The following is a 15,987-nucleotide window of genomic DNA, read 5'->3' on the forward strand; positions in this document are numbered from 1 at the left end:
TGCACATTTTGCCACCCCATATGTTAATTTAAGCAAATAAACAGTGCACTAAAATACGTGTGTTCATTGTAGGTCTGCATTTGTTTTGCTTAAAAAAATCAGCATGTACATTGACCAAACTTTTGCATATACTGTATATTATACTATAGGACACTGCATTAATAGTTTATTAATAATGATTACTGTACTACAGTACTACAGGAATATTACATGAAGGTGAAATTATTATAGTATTATTACACAGCTCCACAGACCTCTTTTAGATTCTTATAGTATCATTATACACTTCAAAATATGTTAAATGTATATTTTTTGGCTATATTTACCTGACACATTTTCACTGGAATGCTTAATTAACAAATCCACAACTCCAAGGTTTTTTCTTTTTCCTAAAAAATCAAATTTTATTCCAAACAAATGTTATGTAATCATAACAATGGACACACACAACATTTGGTGTACAATAAACACTTTTCAAAAAGTAACATTTAGAGTGCACACACTGTCCTAACTGCAGCCTTTTTAAGACTAAGATAAAACATGTTCCCCAATAGCAACTGTAGCACTTTCCAAAACTAGCTTCCCCCAAAAGCTACCTAGTTTCTCAGCACAGACATCAGGCCTCACCCGGCTGGGCTGACTGTCAGGGCAGAGGAAAGAGGAAATGTAGAAAGAAGAGTCAAAACTCAAACATACTTCTTCTACAAGATCTCTTAAGGCAGCCTTATAGTCCTGTTCTTGTACATTATGATCACCTTAAACTGAAGATCAAAGTGATTGTCTTACCCTGTACGCCAAGAAGGCGTGACTTGCTGTATGTTTCTTGAGAGTATTCCTCTCCTAAATAATAGGTTATACAGTATTTTATACTATTTTACTGTTTTCATTGCACATTGAAGAAAGTTCTTGGTTCAAATCTGCCTCATCCAAAATAGTGACGCTGAGCTTGGTCCACATGCAGTTCTCTCGTTTTCTCCTTTTCTATTGCTCTGGTCTGAAAAATAATTTAATATACATTTCTCCAGATTCAGCAGATAAAAAGCTATATACATTTTTTATTACTTATATATTATTATATGTATATAAAAATAAATATTTGTAACGTCTTTCAGTAGAAGCCCCCACTGACAATCTTTTCAGACAAAAGCTACACTTCTCGTATTTACTCTGGAGAATGAAAAGAAAATTTACAGACTGCAGTTCTACAACACAATGTGGCACATGGCAGAAGTCCTGAACATCCATTTAAAGAAAAAAACATAAAAATAACAGCAGAACACATGAACAAAGCAAAGAAACAAAAATACTCTTCACTGTTGCCATAACAACAAAGAATGAGAATGTTAATATAAAGGAAATGTTCATAAAGTTTATATCACAAGGACTATGAAGTCTATGAAGAGTTTGAGTTGGAAAACTCACATCTGACAGTGAAATTTACTGAGGCTTCATACTGCCCCCAAACACACACACACACTCACACACTCTTTGAGAGTATGTGGCTGCTGTACACTCGTAAAATAAACAGTGTCCCCAACACTGAAACATGGAGACCATAGAAATATTTGTGTATAACTTTTTTTGAGGAAGTTTTTTCACTGTTCCTGGTTTGAGGGAGCCGCTGTGACATCACTGCTTTCAGACTCCCCCATGTGCAGGTCTGGGAGCTCCTCTTCAATCAGCGTCTCCGTCACTCCCTCACAGCCGACACAAGCCTGCACAACACAAACACACATTGCTCAGACTGGGCCTACAGCAGTGTCCCTACTGGAATTATCATCAACTAAGATCAAGGTCTAATGCCATATATTATAAAAATATAAAATAAAAACACATAGAACCATGGCTGCTAGAACTACTGGAGGGCAAGTGGACATTTGACATTGGGGGAAAAAAAACTCCGCTCTCCCTAAACCACACTGACCTATAGACACGAACAGACAGCCAAACTCAGCGGCAGAACCAATCAAATTCTCCATTTCAGCTGAAGTGGGGCAGGACATTTCTCAAACAACAAAACCTTCGTAATTTTGTGTTCAGTGAGAAAACAGCTGCAGCTCACTAATTCAGTAATGTTTTTACTGCAATACACTCACTAATGTACTTGGTTACAGTTTATGTGACCACACTGTGAAATTTACTAAATATCAGTTTTGGTATTGCTTACTGCTACCTTGATAAACTGAGATTTGATGTACTTCAGAGATGTTTGCTAGCAAACATTGCTACAGAACAATGTGAACCCTGCAGAGTCAAAACAAACACTGACTTTATACATTTAAGGTTTAATGGGACATTTTAGCCATGACATATTCTATATGTAATACTGAAATTTAGTTTTAGATAGTCAGTCAACTTATTTAGGGGCAGTCGTGGGCTGGAGGTTAGGGAACCACCCTTGTGACTGGAAGGTTGCCGGTTCGATCCCCAGAGCCGACAGTATGTGACTGAACTGCCCTTGAGCAAGGCACCCAACCCCCAACTGCGCCCTGGGCGCTGTAGATAGGGCTGCCCACCGCTCCGGGCAAATGTGCTCACAGCCCCCTAGTGTGTGTGTGTTCACTAGTGTGAATGTGGTGTCTCACTGGTCGGATGGGTTAAATGCGGAGGTCTAATTCCGATGTGTTCAGACACAGTTGGCTAAAAGTTCATTTCATTCATTTAACTAAAATATCAATGAAGTGGAATTAGTCAGAAGCAAAGTAGTAAAGCAGAGGGGATATTCTGTGTTCAGCGAATTTATACGCTAGTGTTGAAAAGTTTGGAATCACTGTCTCTTACTGACAGGATTAGGATTGTCTTGTCCAGAAGGAATAGAGCTACATATTCTAAAATGACAGAGAAAGCTGTGCAGCATAAATAATTAATTTATAATAAAATTAATATCCAGAATGCCTTATATTGAATTAAAAATGTAAAAATGTATAGTTTGCAATGTTTATATCTACTTTAAGTTATTACTTTAAGGTTTAATTCTAAACCTTTGAACAAACATTTTCTTTAAAATTCAAATTTCTATGTAAAATTACATTTTATGCATTTTTGTATTTTATGCATTTTTCCCCTAAAATCCACTTTTTTCTGTTTTTATGTACCAAAAACAGCCATAACAAATTTTTACATAACCATGTCCTAACCTCTCTTTATCCCCTAGAATTAAACAGGCTGCAACTGTTACTGCGCCTTTAAGACTGATCTATGTAAATGAGCTCTGATTGGCTGCCTTGTACTGCGCATCATTCAAAAACTGTCTAGGCTGAAATTTCTTTTGCCCCACAGAGTCTGGGTTTTTGTGTCATACACTATATGGACAAAAGTATTGGGACACACCTTTTAATAATTGAATTTAGGTTTAATTCAGTCCCATTTCCATAGGTTTATAAAATCATGCGCCTAGCCATGCAGCCCGCCTTTACAAACAATTGTGAAGGAATGGGTTGTTCTAAAGAGCTCACTGAATTCTAGCATGGTACTGTAATAGAATGCCACAATCAACTGTGAGTGATATTATTGAAAAGTGGAAGCGTTTAGGAACCACAGCAACTCAGCCACAAAGTGGCGGACCATGTGAAGTTACAGAATAAGGTCACCAAATGCTGACGCACATAGTACATAAAAGTCACCAACACTCTGCTGACTCAATAACTGCAGATTTCCAGTGGTAAACAAGCAGTGGAAACATATTCCGTGGAGTTATCACGCTTCTCTATCTGGCAGTCTGATGAACGAGTCTGGGTTTGGCGAATGCCAGGAGAACGTTACCTGCCTGACTGCAGTGTGGCAAGTGTACAGTTTGGTGGAGGAGGAATAATGCTATGGGGTTATTTTTCAGGGGTTGGCCTAGGACCCTTAGTTCCAGTGAAGGGAAATCTAAATGCTTCGGCAGACCAAGACATTTTGGACAATTTTATGCTTTCAACCATATGGGCACAGTTTGGGGAAGGTCTTTTTCTGTTCCAGCATGACTGAGCCCCAGTGCACAAAGCAAGGTCCATAAAGGCATGGCTGGGTGAGTTTAGTGTGGAAGAACTTGACTGGCCCGCACAGAGCCCTGACCTCAACCCCATCAAACACCTTTGGGATGAGCGTGAATGGAGATTGTGAGCCAGGCCCTCCACATCAGAGTCTGACCTCACAAATGCTCTTCCTGATGAATAGGCAAACATTTCCCACAGACACTCCAAAATCTGGTAGAAAGCTTCCCAGAGGAGTGGAAGCTGTTATAGCGCCAAAGGGGGACCACCTTAATTCACAATGATTTAAAATGCGTTGTCATAAAAGCTCCTGTAGGTGTAATGTGTAGGTGTCCCAATACGTTTGTCCATATAGTGTACCTTTTTCATTAGGTTTGTTCATTTGGGTTGGTTTCACATTGCAATTGCTGAAGTGTGCCAAATTATATACGTTTGTCATCACTGATTGCTAAGGAATTTGGCAGGGATACAAGCTCTTAGTTACTTTTACGTTCGCCACCTTTAGTGCCAAAAAATGACATTTTTTCAACTTTCATTAGCTGATCATAGTACAAAATCCCTATTCCTCATATATATTCCAGATATAAATGTATTTTCTTACTAATTACATTTCATGAAAGTAGAGACTCGAGTTCAAGCAGACAGAGACCCGTGATTTTTGGCAGACCACAGTTCAGCTGTTTACCCAGTTTGATTGGTCCACCCTAAACTAGGTAGATGTGGAAGCGCCCTAGGAGTACGACCACTAGTTGTCTCAGAAATCTAATAAGTTAATTTTTAATCTCTAATATTTAACTAACCTAACAAGGTTTGGGTGTGACTGGTTGAATTACATTTTGATGGTTTTGTAAGTGAAAATTAGTCAACACATCCTCTACGGGAAACATATTTCTCTCAAATAAATAGAAACATTTAAAGAAAAATACCACATTTGAGTTTGTTAATAATAATAATAATAATAATAATGATACATTATACTTATATAGCGCTTTTCAAGAACTCAAATACGCTTACAGGTTTTTGAAATACAGAACAGTAAAGACAGACATGAGAACATAAAGCACAGTCATAACACCACAAGCAAAACATAGCAGGACTTGGCAAAGAGCTTAGGATTGAGAACAGTTATAAGCAATAGAAAAGAGATAAGTTTTAAGTTTAGATTTAAAAGTGGAGACAGAGTTGGCCTGTTGAATATGTGAGGGAAGAGAGTTCCAGAGTCGGGGAGCCAGCCTAGAGAAAGCACGATCACCGTACCCATTAAGTTTGGAAGGTGGGACAGTGAGTAAACCAGCAGAGGAAGACCTGAGAGTGCGAGTTGGTTTGTAGGGAATAAGTAGATCAGAGAGGTAAGAAGGAGCAAGGTTATGCAGAGCTTTGTATGTGAGGAGAAGAATTTTGAATCGTATGCGGTATTTTACAGGAAGCCAGTGGAGATGTTGCAGGATGGGTATAATATGCTGATGTGCACGGGTGCGGGTGAGAAGGCGAGCAGCAGAGTTCTGTACCATCTGGAGTTTGCATAAATGGAGGGAGTTAACCAGCAAGTAAAGAGTTACAATAGTCCAGGCGACTAGAAATGAATGCATGAATAAGGGTTTCTGCAGCAGATTGAGAGAGTGACGATCGAATTTTTGTAATGTTACGGAGATGGAAAAAAGAGGTTTTAACTACAGAGTTGATGTGTGCACTGAATGAGAGAGTTGAGTCAAAGAGAACGCCCAGATTTCATACCAGAGGGGAAGGGGACAGAGTTACATTGTCGATGGAAAGAGAGAAAGGAGAAGTTTTAGAGAGAGTTGATTTGGATCCTATAAGAATAAGTTCTGTTTTGTCACTATTTAACATGAGAAAGTTGTGCTTCATCTATGTTTTAATTTCTGTTATGCAGTTTTCAAGCTGGGTGAGGGGTGAATTTTTAATAGATTGAGTGCTAATGTAAATCTGTGTGTCATCCGCATAACAGTGAAAGTTCAGCTTGAAACTACGTATTATGTGGCCAAGAGGAAGCATGTACACAATAAACAAAACAGGTCCAAGGACTGAGCCTTGAGGGACCCCCTGAGTAACCACAGACGTGTGAGAAGTATGGCCACCGAGGGTGACAAACTGTTTTCTGTCAGTCAGATATGACTTAAACCACTCCAGGACAGTGCCCCTAATGCCCAGATCATGCAGCCTTGATAGGAGGATTGAGTGGCTCACCGTATCAAAGGCTGCACTCAAGTCAAGTAGTAGAAGGATGCTAAGGGCACCAATATCGGCAGACACAAGGAGATCATTAGTGACCTTTATTAAGGCAGTTTCTGTGCTATGAGAGGGACGAAATCCGGACTGGAATGGTTCAAAGAGGCAGTTAGCTGATAAGTAATACTGAAGTTGGCTAGCCACAGTTCGTTCAAGTACTTTGGACAGGAAAGGGAGGTTAGAAATGGGGCGGTAGTTACTGAGTTCTAGTGGATCAAGGCCAGGTTTTTTAATTATGGGTGTGATGGTAGCAGTCTTGTAAGCAGAGGGTACCTGTCCATAGAGAAGCGAGTTATTGACAAGAATTGTGAGATGAGGGACCAGGGCAGAAAGACAAGCTTTAGTTAAGGTTGTCGGAAGGGGATCAAGAGAACAAGTTGTAGTTCTAGAAGTAGTTATGGTGTTTATAATGGAAGAAGAATCAACAGTGTTAAAGGTAGAGAGATTAGAGGAGGGGGGGCTGGGGCTTATAGAATGGACAGTCAGGGAGGAAAGGGAAGAGGTATTATTAATAGTGTTCTCTTTAGAGGGTGTGTTATTTTCACTTAGAAAATCAACAAAACACATAATTTGACAAAGGGAATCTACAACTGTATTAAAAACAATACATCAATCTGAAAGAACAAAGATTTGCATGCTCACCTTGACATCAATGGCTTTGGGCAGACCTCCTCTCCTCATCCAAGGATGAACCTCAGCCAGCTCTCTTTTCTGCTCCTCAGAGAATCGCGGCTGACTCTTCTGCATCTGCCTCAGCTTCTCACGGTCCTCACGCAAAACTCGCTGTACATCACTGAAGAGACACAAGTAAACATACACAGGCTTGACTATAGATATAAACCATGATAAAACCACAAAAACACTAAGGGTGTAGATCTCTAACCTCAGCATTTGATTAGATCATGACTGACAGGAAAAGATTCAATGCATCATGAAATGTTTGATATGAAGATAATTTGTTATGATTTAGAATTACTTTTATAAAGACTCTCAATAAACAATTGCAACTAAAGGAAACACAGCGCTGTGCGAAAGTTATAGGCACCTGGGATTATCAGATAATTTTAACAAGCTACTTTTCTGGTCAGTAAGCATTTATTTGCTCTAATATTAGAATACATTTAAATAACATTAATATAATAAGGAGTTATTTTATGTTTGTCAAGGTATTCGGTTGAACATTTCCAAACCTTTCCTCAAGGAAGGTCAATATTAATTGTAGTTATCATCCAACACCTGCTCTAGCTTATCATTCATTTATTAAGTTAAATCAGGAGTGCTGCTGATGGAACTGAACACATCTATATGATAGCATTGAGGAGAACAATGGAACCATACTGGGTTCTTATAACTAGAGCTCAAAACATCAACTACCTGTTTTAAAACAAGAAATTCTTTTTACTTTTTACAGCATTAATGTTTGTTTGCATTTATTCTAATTTTGGTTTCACACAATTTGCTTAGACTTTTGCACAGTACATGCCGAAATTAACAGTGATGTAACTACGATCTTATGGGCACCAGTGCAAAAAAATAAAAATGTATGTCCCCGCCCCCAAATTACTTAAAGTAATTTGCTTTTTTACTCACTACTGTTAACAGTTAGACAACCTATTTAAGATTTTAGAACTATAAATAATGAATATGTCATGTTGCAGTCTGTTAAAGAGCCATTTGAAAGGGAGATAAACAGATGTCAGGGCTGTTTGTGTAGTGTTCATGGACAGTAACTGGTGAGCGAAGTGCAACTGCCCTGCTCCCGCAGTTGTTACTCCACTGTTCATGACATGTACAAAGGAACACTGGTGCCCTCTAGTGGACATAACCGTGTGACAGCAGGAAAAACTAAAAAAAAAAATCAATCAATACACTTCTACTGACACAGTATATTTAAATTCTGAGGCTACTTATGTGGGGATGGGGGGGTGCCCTATGAATAGCAGTGAGCAGGCAAATTTCATAGTAAATTTAAGCCCCCCTATTTGGTGTGATGAGGGCATGGGTTTTGTGTTCTCCTTTCTCCTTTTACTCACCGAGAGGGCAGCTGGTATGTCATCATAACAGCCTCATCTACGTTGGCTGCAAGGAGCCACAGAGGATCCTGCAGTACATACTTTATCAGACTCTCACTCTCCTCCATCTCCATGGGCCCTGAAACGCCACCACCCAGCCCCTTGGCCTTATGGGACTTCTGTGAAGAGTCCACGCTGCCGAAGTAGTTACTGCTGTTATTACTGGTGTGACTGCTCCCTGTGAAAAAGAATGACATTGAGATAAATTATAAACGTTTGTAATTGTCAAAATACAGGTTCCTAAAAATCTAATGAGAGCTGAAAACGTTTCACGGTACCCGATATGCATCAATGCTTTTTAATTTTGGGGTTTAAGGATAATGTGGACAAAATGCACCAAAACAGTGGTATCACATTTAAAAAAGGCTAAAAAGGGCATAACAGTGTTGTTATAATATAGTAAGTACATTCAAGTGTTCAGGAAATACACGACATATTCATTCAAGAGTTCTAATTATACCCATGATATGCTCAGAAAAGCATATTGTAACATTATTTATCACGATAATTATATCATGATATCACCACATTCCAATTTAAGAAGCAGGAAACAAAATTACTATTAGACAAAAAAAATTAATCTATACGAAAGGTGCGAGGTGTCTGGCCATTAATTGAGTACAGAGCAGCAATCACTTGCTGCTCTGTACTCAATTAATGGCCAGAGCTTACTGCAAATCATAGTGTCTGTCTTGCTCTTGCAAATTAGTGTAAAATCCATCCAATTAAATCTCTCTAAAAGATTTGTAAGTTTAATATGAGTGTAGTCGTTAGTAGTTTTGCTTATGTAAATCAGTGCCATGACAGCACAAATAGAATATTTTTAACTGATTTGCAAGATATTCTCAGACTGTCTGGTCATTTTTCAGGCTATTATTTTCAGAAAAGAGTGGACTGGATTTCAGCAAATATGTTCTTAAAGATGGCAGAAACAGGTTTTATTCCAACAAAGCAGATCAACTATTTGTAGATCAACTGATTAAACAAGTGGTATGTGGCGTGCTCTAGCTTTATTGAAATGAAAACCAATCTTTGGGGATAAGATTGGACCCCTTGCAAGCTTGCAAGTTTTCACCTTGTTTCACCTTCCTTGGATTCAGTTTGGTGATCTGCCCACCAGAAGTGCATATAGCTATATCTTCAATGGCTTTCTCAAATGCTTCAGCTATTTTATGATTTCTTGTTGAGGTTCCATGCCATCTACAATGGCCTCAAAAAGTATTTAGACATTTTACCTATTTAACCACTGGTAAAAGTCAACAAAGTGCTTTAGGTTACTTCATAAAATGTTTTTGTTTCAGAGAAAAATACTTCAAATTGATGGTAGATGCTTTGTGTTTCTGGGTTTGCTCCACTCAGCTTACATTCATTGATGGGATCATTAACTCAGGAGTTTTTAAAGGTATTCTGGATGCAAACCTGCAGCAAAGAAACTGTTCAAATGATAACAATCTGAAACACATCAGCTGCTTCTGAAACAAAACTTACACAAAAAGAAAATCAGTCTTTGATTGATCTGTTTAAAATAAATGCCACTTGGTTATTTTGCCTTTTAAAACAATAAACTTAATATGGAGCACACGTCCAAAGGCTTTATGAAGCCACTGTATTTGTGCATTTAGTTATCCTGTTTCATTTTCAGAGCTCGCCAGAACTTAACCGGTCTAACTGAAAAATGGGCAGAGAATTTGAGGTAATGCCAGACTTAATCCATGGAGCATACAGCATTCCAAAAGGTCAATACGCACCTGTTCCACTCGCAGATCCACCGCTGGCAGATGTCCCACAAGCGGAGGTCCCACAGCCGTTAGAACCAGAGCCCATGGACCCGGAGGTGGCGGAACCTGTTCCAGAACGAGAGTCCTCCAGTAGAAGGATATCCAGCAGGTCGCTAGACGATGAGAGAGCATCACAGTGGTGGCCATTACCTGTTGAACCTTCATCCTGAAAACCAGAGAGAAAGCAGGGGGGTTTACCAACTCAGCTATTACTACACTCAACACTGCATTGCAGCTGTTTTTTCTTTTATTTTGTTATTTTGCACTACTGAAAAAAAACACCTGCTGTCCATTACATTGGTGTGAACATTTTATGATGATTTGACAACAGACTTAAAACTAGTGCTGCACATTAGGATTGAACTCATCAAGATAACCTATCAGGAAGTCACTTTATTGGTCATCTTTTGCTGTCTAATTTGTAGTATTTCCATTTACACTGTATAAGTTATTACTGAGTACAATCACTACAACTGTTAACAGAACAAGTGTGAATATCTCCTGGTCAAATTACATGTTTTGTTGAATTTCTAAGTAAAATTAGGTTCCTCTACAGAAAACAAATTTAAATATGACATTTCTACAAATTTTATTGTACAATTACTGTTTACTGAAATTATCATATTGGAAAAAAAATAAACATAAAATCGAAAAATGTGCCATAACTTTTTCACAGGCTGCATTTTTACTTTTTTTTTTACAATTTGTTAAATTCAGCCATTACACAGTAATTGTGCATTAAAATGTGCAAAACTGTGTTCTCTGTAGAGGATACGTTAATTTATTTTCACTCCAAAAATCAATAAATTGTGAAATTTGACCAGGGTGCCCAAACTTTAGCACACAACTGCAGGTATGTGAAAAAACTTAGATACTGGCATAGGCCCAGAATTCCTACACTGGTGCAGCCCTACTTAAAACAGTGCTAAAACTGAAAAGGGTAAAGGACTTTATAAATGTGTATAAATATTTAGACATACATTTGTTTCAAATAATATTTTCAGACAGAGGAAGTCCATGCTGTCACAAAGCACTGGCAGAAACGACTGCAGACACACAAACACATCCTGTGAGTGTGTGACACTTCTGCAGCATAAAGTGTGCATTTTTGATATGCTGGTCTGACGCAGTCTTTTGCCATAAATCAAATGGCATGTGATGGAAATGGTATGGAAGTGTAACAACGCAGTGAAAGAAAGGATTGTTACACTTTGCTGGCCGTCCACTATTTTGAAAGAGGTTAACACATGCTAACATTAAGGTGGTAGGTGAAAAAGAAATAGATTGAAGCATCATTGGAACAAAAAAACCCATGGCACAGGGGGTCCAGGCAGGCCATAGGTTTGGGACACCATCACCAACTTAAAAAATAAAAGGGTCAAAATAATCAAGCAAAACAAAGGCGAGCAGATGCTTTGCTCCAATAAGATGGCAAGGAGGTCAGAAGTAGGAGAGGAGCAATAAGGGAGCATTTCATTACATGATGGGCCTACCTCTTCGCTGGGACATCTGAATTTAGAGAAAACTCTGTCCCATAAACCCTCTCCATCTTTCTCTTGCTCCCTGGACAACAGGGGGCCTCGTTGGGGGGGCGGGATCAGAGGATGCCCTGGCCCATATCTGGCCCCTACTGGACCATGCGAAATGAGTGACAGCTAAAAGGTGCAAGGGACACAGGGGTTAGCACTGAAATGTCTACTACTCTTTTGCAATGGTTTCACTACTATGTTTCATTATATTTCGGTTATCATTTTAAACACTCAAAATTTAATGTGGTATAAAAAACACATGGTTTACAACTTGTAATAAAGATGAATTTAAGATGCGTCCATATAATGACATTTATGGGACAACCATGCCCCAAACCAGACCAACGCAATGATGGTCAACATAGTATAGCTGGTCTTTCACACTGATGAAGTGTCTCAAATTAAAGTTGGGAGATTAGGGCTAGATCAGTGTGAAAAAACGTCTATCCAGTGCAGTGAGCTGAATGACCTTAGCGTAATTGTGGACAGAGCAAAGAATAAGATGAATAAAGGAATAACTCTGGTTGCTCTCTTGAATATTTGGTGTGATGCACAACACTGCCACTTGGTGGCAAGAAGTGGTGATTACAGGTGGAGAGAGGGAATCGGAAACAAGTGAGTGAAGGTAAAAAGACAAGGAGAGAAGGAAACATAGAAAGACAGAGAAATATAGAGAGAGACAAAATCTCAAATGGTTCCCTACTACATGTGTAGTGCACTATATTGCTATGAGACAATAGCTTGTGCAACTTTCTAAGGCTGGCTTTACATGGTGACACTTTCATTTTTGACTTTAGCTGCTTGAATCCTACAAGCACTTGAGTTGCATAATGAAAAACGTGCTGCAACTCATTTGAAACTCAGCCACAATAGTTGCACAAGTGAAACAAGTTTCATGAAACAGAGAATCAAAACACCAGAAACGTATCACGTAATCACATCGAGCGACATACTTTCAAACCTTGATTTCACCAGAAGAGGAGATAAGAAATTGGGTAGTTGAAAAAGAGACCCCCCCCAGCTGACTCTAAGTTTTTCATTTTGTCAGTTTGCTGAGGCATGACAACAAACATGAGCTTCTCAAAGCCAACGTTTCTGTAACCAGCTGCGTTAACCAGCCAGCTAACGCTAACAGCTGTTTAAACGGCTGTTTGTACCACTATTTATTCTTCTTTAGTCTGTTACCATGTTCTACACAGCTATATTCATTTCCTCCTCTCTTGAGGACTCTAATTTTACACAGAGCTCAGATTAATTTGGGATCCAAAGAATGAAAATTAAAGGGGTGAGTGAGCTGCAGTCCATGATAAACCTGTAGTGTTTCTAGGACAAGTGAGAGGTCAAGTAGGCTATAATGGCTGCTTAAACATTAAATTTCAAAGGCCTGACATACAAACAACAGGTAAAAACATATTTTAAAAAACCCAAGATAAATAGATAAAGATATGTAGATATGGGGAAAAAGAGTGACAGCTGGAAAAAAACATAAAGATGCAAATATGTAAATCACATCTTGCTTATTTTTTTCCAGCAAGAATGAAATATTGTATTAAAAAAAATGAGAGCTGCTAATTTAGCTAATTTGTGGAGTAACAATGTATTGTGCGCAACTTTGAACTTTGAATTGCTTCATCTAAGTGTCAAGTTGCATGGAAATTATGTTTTCACAGTTTCACTGTGTAAAGTCCAGTAGGGAGACATTTGGATTTCAGTCTGAGTCATTCAGAAGATTCTGGGAAACCATACCTGTTTTTTGTCACTTTTGCCCTGCGTGCCTGCATTCCCTCCTTTCTCTGCCGCAGCAGTGCAGTTCCCCTGGGCTTGAGAAGAGGGTGCCGAGCTGTCCTGTCGCTCCACAGACCGCTGGCTCTCCTCCAGCTGCAGCAGGTTGAGCTGCAGGGGCGAACTGCAACGAGACTGAAAGAGGGGTGGAGAAGACTGGTCCCGCCCACCCACTGATTGAGGAGTGGAGCTTCGGGATTGACCCTCCCTCAGCTCCGTCTCTGCGGGCTTTGGCGGGTCACCTGTGAGCGTGTAGGGGAAGGACTGGGTGGGGAAGGGTGTTGGCGGGGTGAAGGGATTTTGCGTGGTGAACTGAGTCTGTACAGGAAATGTCGTCTGGGGCTGGAATGAAGCCTGAGGGGGGTACACAGTCTGTGGGGGATATGATGGCTGGGCAGTGAAGGTCCCTTGCTCTGGGTAGCAAGGCTGCCGGGGAGCACTTCCTATCTGTGGGAACATATAGTTCGGCAGCACCAGTGCCACCATGGGTGTGACCAGAGGGGCTGAAAAAGGTGGCTGGATGGGTTGGACGGGGCAGCGTGGGTCCTGGCTGCACTGGCTGTCCCCAAATCCTGAGAGTGAGGTGTCCACCCGGGGGGCCATAATGTTGGTCCCTGGGTAAACTTGGAGCGGGTATGCGGGCATCATAGCTGGGTACGCGATGGGATAGGTGGACTGCGAGGTGTCCGATGGAGACCAGGAGGTTTGGTTCAGGCCCTGTAGCTCTTGCCTGGACAGCTGCTTCCTGTGTGAGACAGTGCTGTCGGACGACTCATTCTGCTTGACGCGCTTGGACTTTGTCTTCTTGTTGCGACCCCCTCGGCGAGGGGCGGGTTCCGTGACTCCCCCCTGTTTGACTACACGAGCGGGTCCAGCTGTTTAAGAAAGGAGGGAATGGGGGTAGAGACAGAACTTTCTTAAGGCTGCTTATCAAGGGTGTAGGTGTACTATAAAGGCTGCTTTATGAGACGTAATTACATTTCTTAGACACATTCTACTGCCTCTCTGTGAATCACAGTAAACTTTAGAAGTCGCCAGTAAAAGCAAACACATACTGTAATTTTATAGTATTTGTCACTCGTAGCTCATTGAAACATTTCTGATAAATTGTAATGAGTGTACATATTCAAAACCTGTTCATAAGCAGAATAGGAGCTGTTTTGTTGTGATTTGAATTTGATTAAAATGTATTGTTGTGCAGTCATTTAGTAGATCTTTATAATTGTGCCATGTTTTTGTTATTGACATTGAAACTAATGGAAAAAAGTCTGAACGTGAACCCAGAATGTAAAAACAATTCATTATCTACTGATTTCTATCATCATGAATACTCAAGAACCATTTGTATGCTTATATGCATCATGAAAAGGTCCTTTAGATTGATGGAGAATGTGTTGTGTATTGTTCTATATAGAACCATTTTCAAAGGGGTTCTATATAGCACCAAAAAGGGTTGTGCTATTGCTACAACAGATAAACCCTTTTCAGAAGGGTTAAGGGTTAATCAGAACAAATTTTAAAAGCCATACTCATTTTTACCAGAACCAGTTTTACCAAAATCAAAATGATTTACCAGCTAAAGAAGGGCTTTGGGCTGTCACTCATCACTATGTAACATATCTACAGTCGTCTAGCTATGCAATATCTATTCTCCATAAACGTTTGTCAGGTTTAATGGAAATTTCTACTTATTGTACGTCTTAAGGCAGGATTGCTATAACGTTCACTTACAAAGATAGAATCCTAACCATCCGTTTATTTATCTTTTTTCTTCTTCTACTCGTTATCTGTCTTGGGAAATAAAATTTTGGCAAATTAACAGCCAACATGTAATTCAGTTGGTTGAGTCAGCGCTTACGTTGCCAGGATGGCAGTTCACCCACTCCTACTCTTTCACTGGTACGTGGGCTCAGAATAGACTTACTTGGGCTTCGGTGAAACACTGACATTTTCTTCCAAGCAATTCATGAGTTTTTGTTGAAAATAGCTTTGCTAACTGAATTTTCCATAACTTTTTTGGCAGTTTTTAACAGGGTATGGACAGTGCCTTCTCAATGCTGTTCATTTTTAGTTGGTACAGCTAAAATTAATGAACATTTTGAAGGGCCCACATCATGTATCACATATCATTAAATACCAGAGATTGCTGTAGTACATAAACACTGTTTAAGTTTTAAAATTTACTGTTGATATGAAAGTTAAGCTGCACAAGCAGCCTGTTTTGGATTCATTGGACCTCATACACCAACATTTCTTAAGAAGTAATTTCTTCTTAAAAGCCACTTATGCAGTTTTTCTTACATTCACCAATGGTTTGTTATTTGGGATTTGTTCTTAGGTAAGAACAGTATCGATGCACACTGAAGAGCAAAATGGTGCAAATAATTCTAGTGGTTTAAGAACACGTCATGAATCTGATATAGACTTTTCCTTAAGACCTTTCTTAAGAACAAATTTAAGAAAATCTTAAGAAGATACTGGTAATTGGGGTCCATTGTTTTGTGATGTCACAAAACCAATGCACTTACATATATATCCACCTATTTAGCCTACCGCAGTTTAGCCCTGCCCACTCACATTGAGGTTAAGAGTGTTTCAGACTTAA

The 15,987-nt window shown here is 39.5% G+C and overlaps 1 protein-coding gene across 5 annotated transcripts in view; it reads right to left on the reverse strand.

Annotated features, from left to right (window-relative positions):
- Positions 1-390: 390 nt before the first annotated feature.
- Positions 391-15,987, reverse strand: part of per2 (period circadian clock 2) — a 58,607-nt gene continuing 43,010 nt past the window's right edge. For 3 of the 5 annotated variants that reach the window (XM_036555672.1, XM_036555670.1, XM_036555671.1), the window contains 6 exons: positions 13,347-14,257; positions 11,565-11,726; positions 10,042-10,237; positions 8,255-8,471; positions 6,864-7,014; positions 391-1,715 (listed from right to left, as the gene is read on the reverse strand). In XM_036555672.1, the coding sequence (XP_036411565.1) occupies positions 1,596-1,715; positions 6,864-7,014; positions 8,255-8,471; positions 10,042-10,237; positions 11,565-11,726; positions 13,347-14,257 (1,757 nt within the window). In that variant the 3' untranslated portion in view covers positions 391-1,595. The remainder of the gene's footprint in view (positions 1,716-6,863; positions 7,015-8,254; positions 8,472-10,041; positions 10,238-11,564; positions 11,727-13,346; positions 14,258-15,987) is intronic. The other 2 variants (XM_036555674.1, XM_036555673.1) reach the window with 1 other exon arrangement.

Source organism: Colossoma macropomum, unplaced genomic scaffold (assembly GCF_904425465.1).
Source record: "Colossoma macropomum unplaced genomic scaffold, Colossoma_macropomum, whole genome shotgun sequence".
In the NCBI taxonomy this organism is placed as follows: Eukaryota; Metazoa; Chordata; class Actinopteri; order Characiformes; family Serrasalmidae; genus Colossoma; species Colossoma macropomum.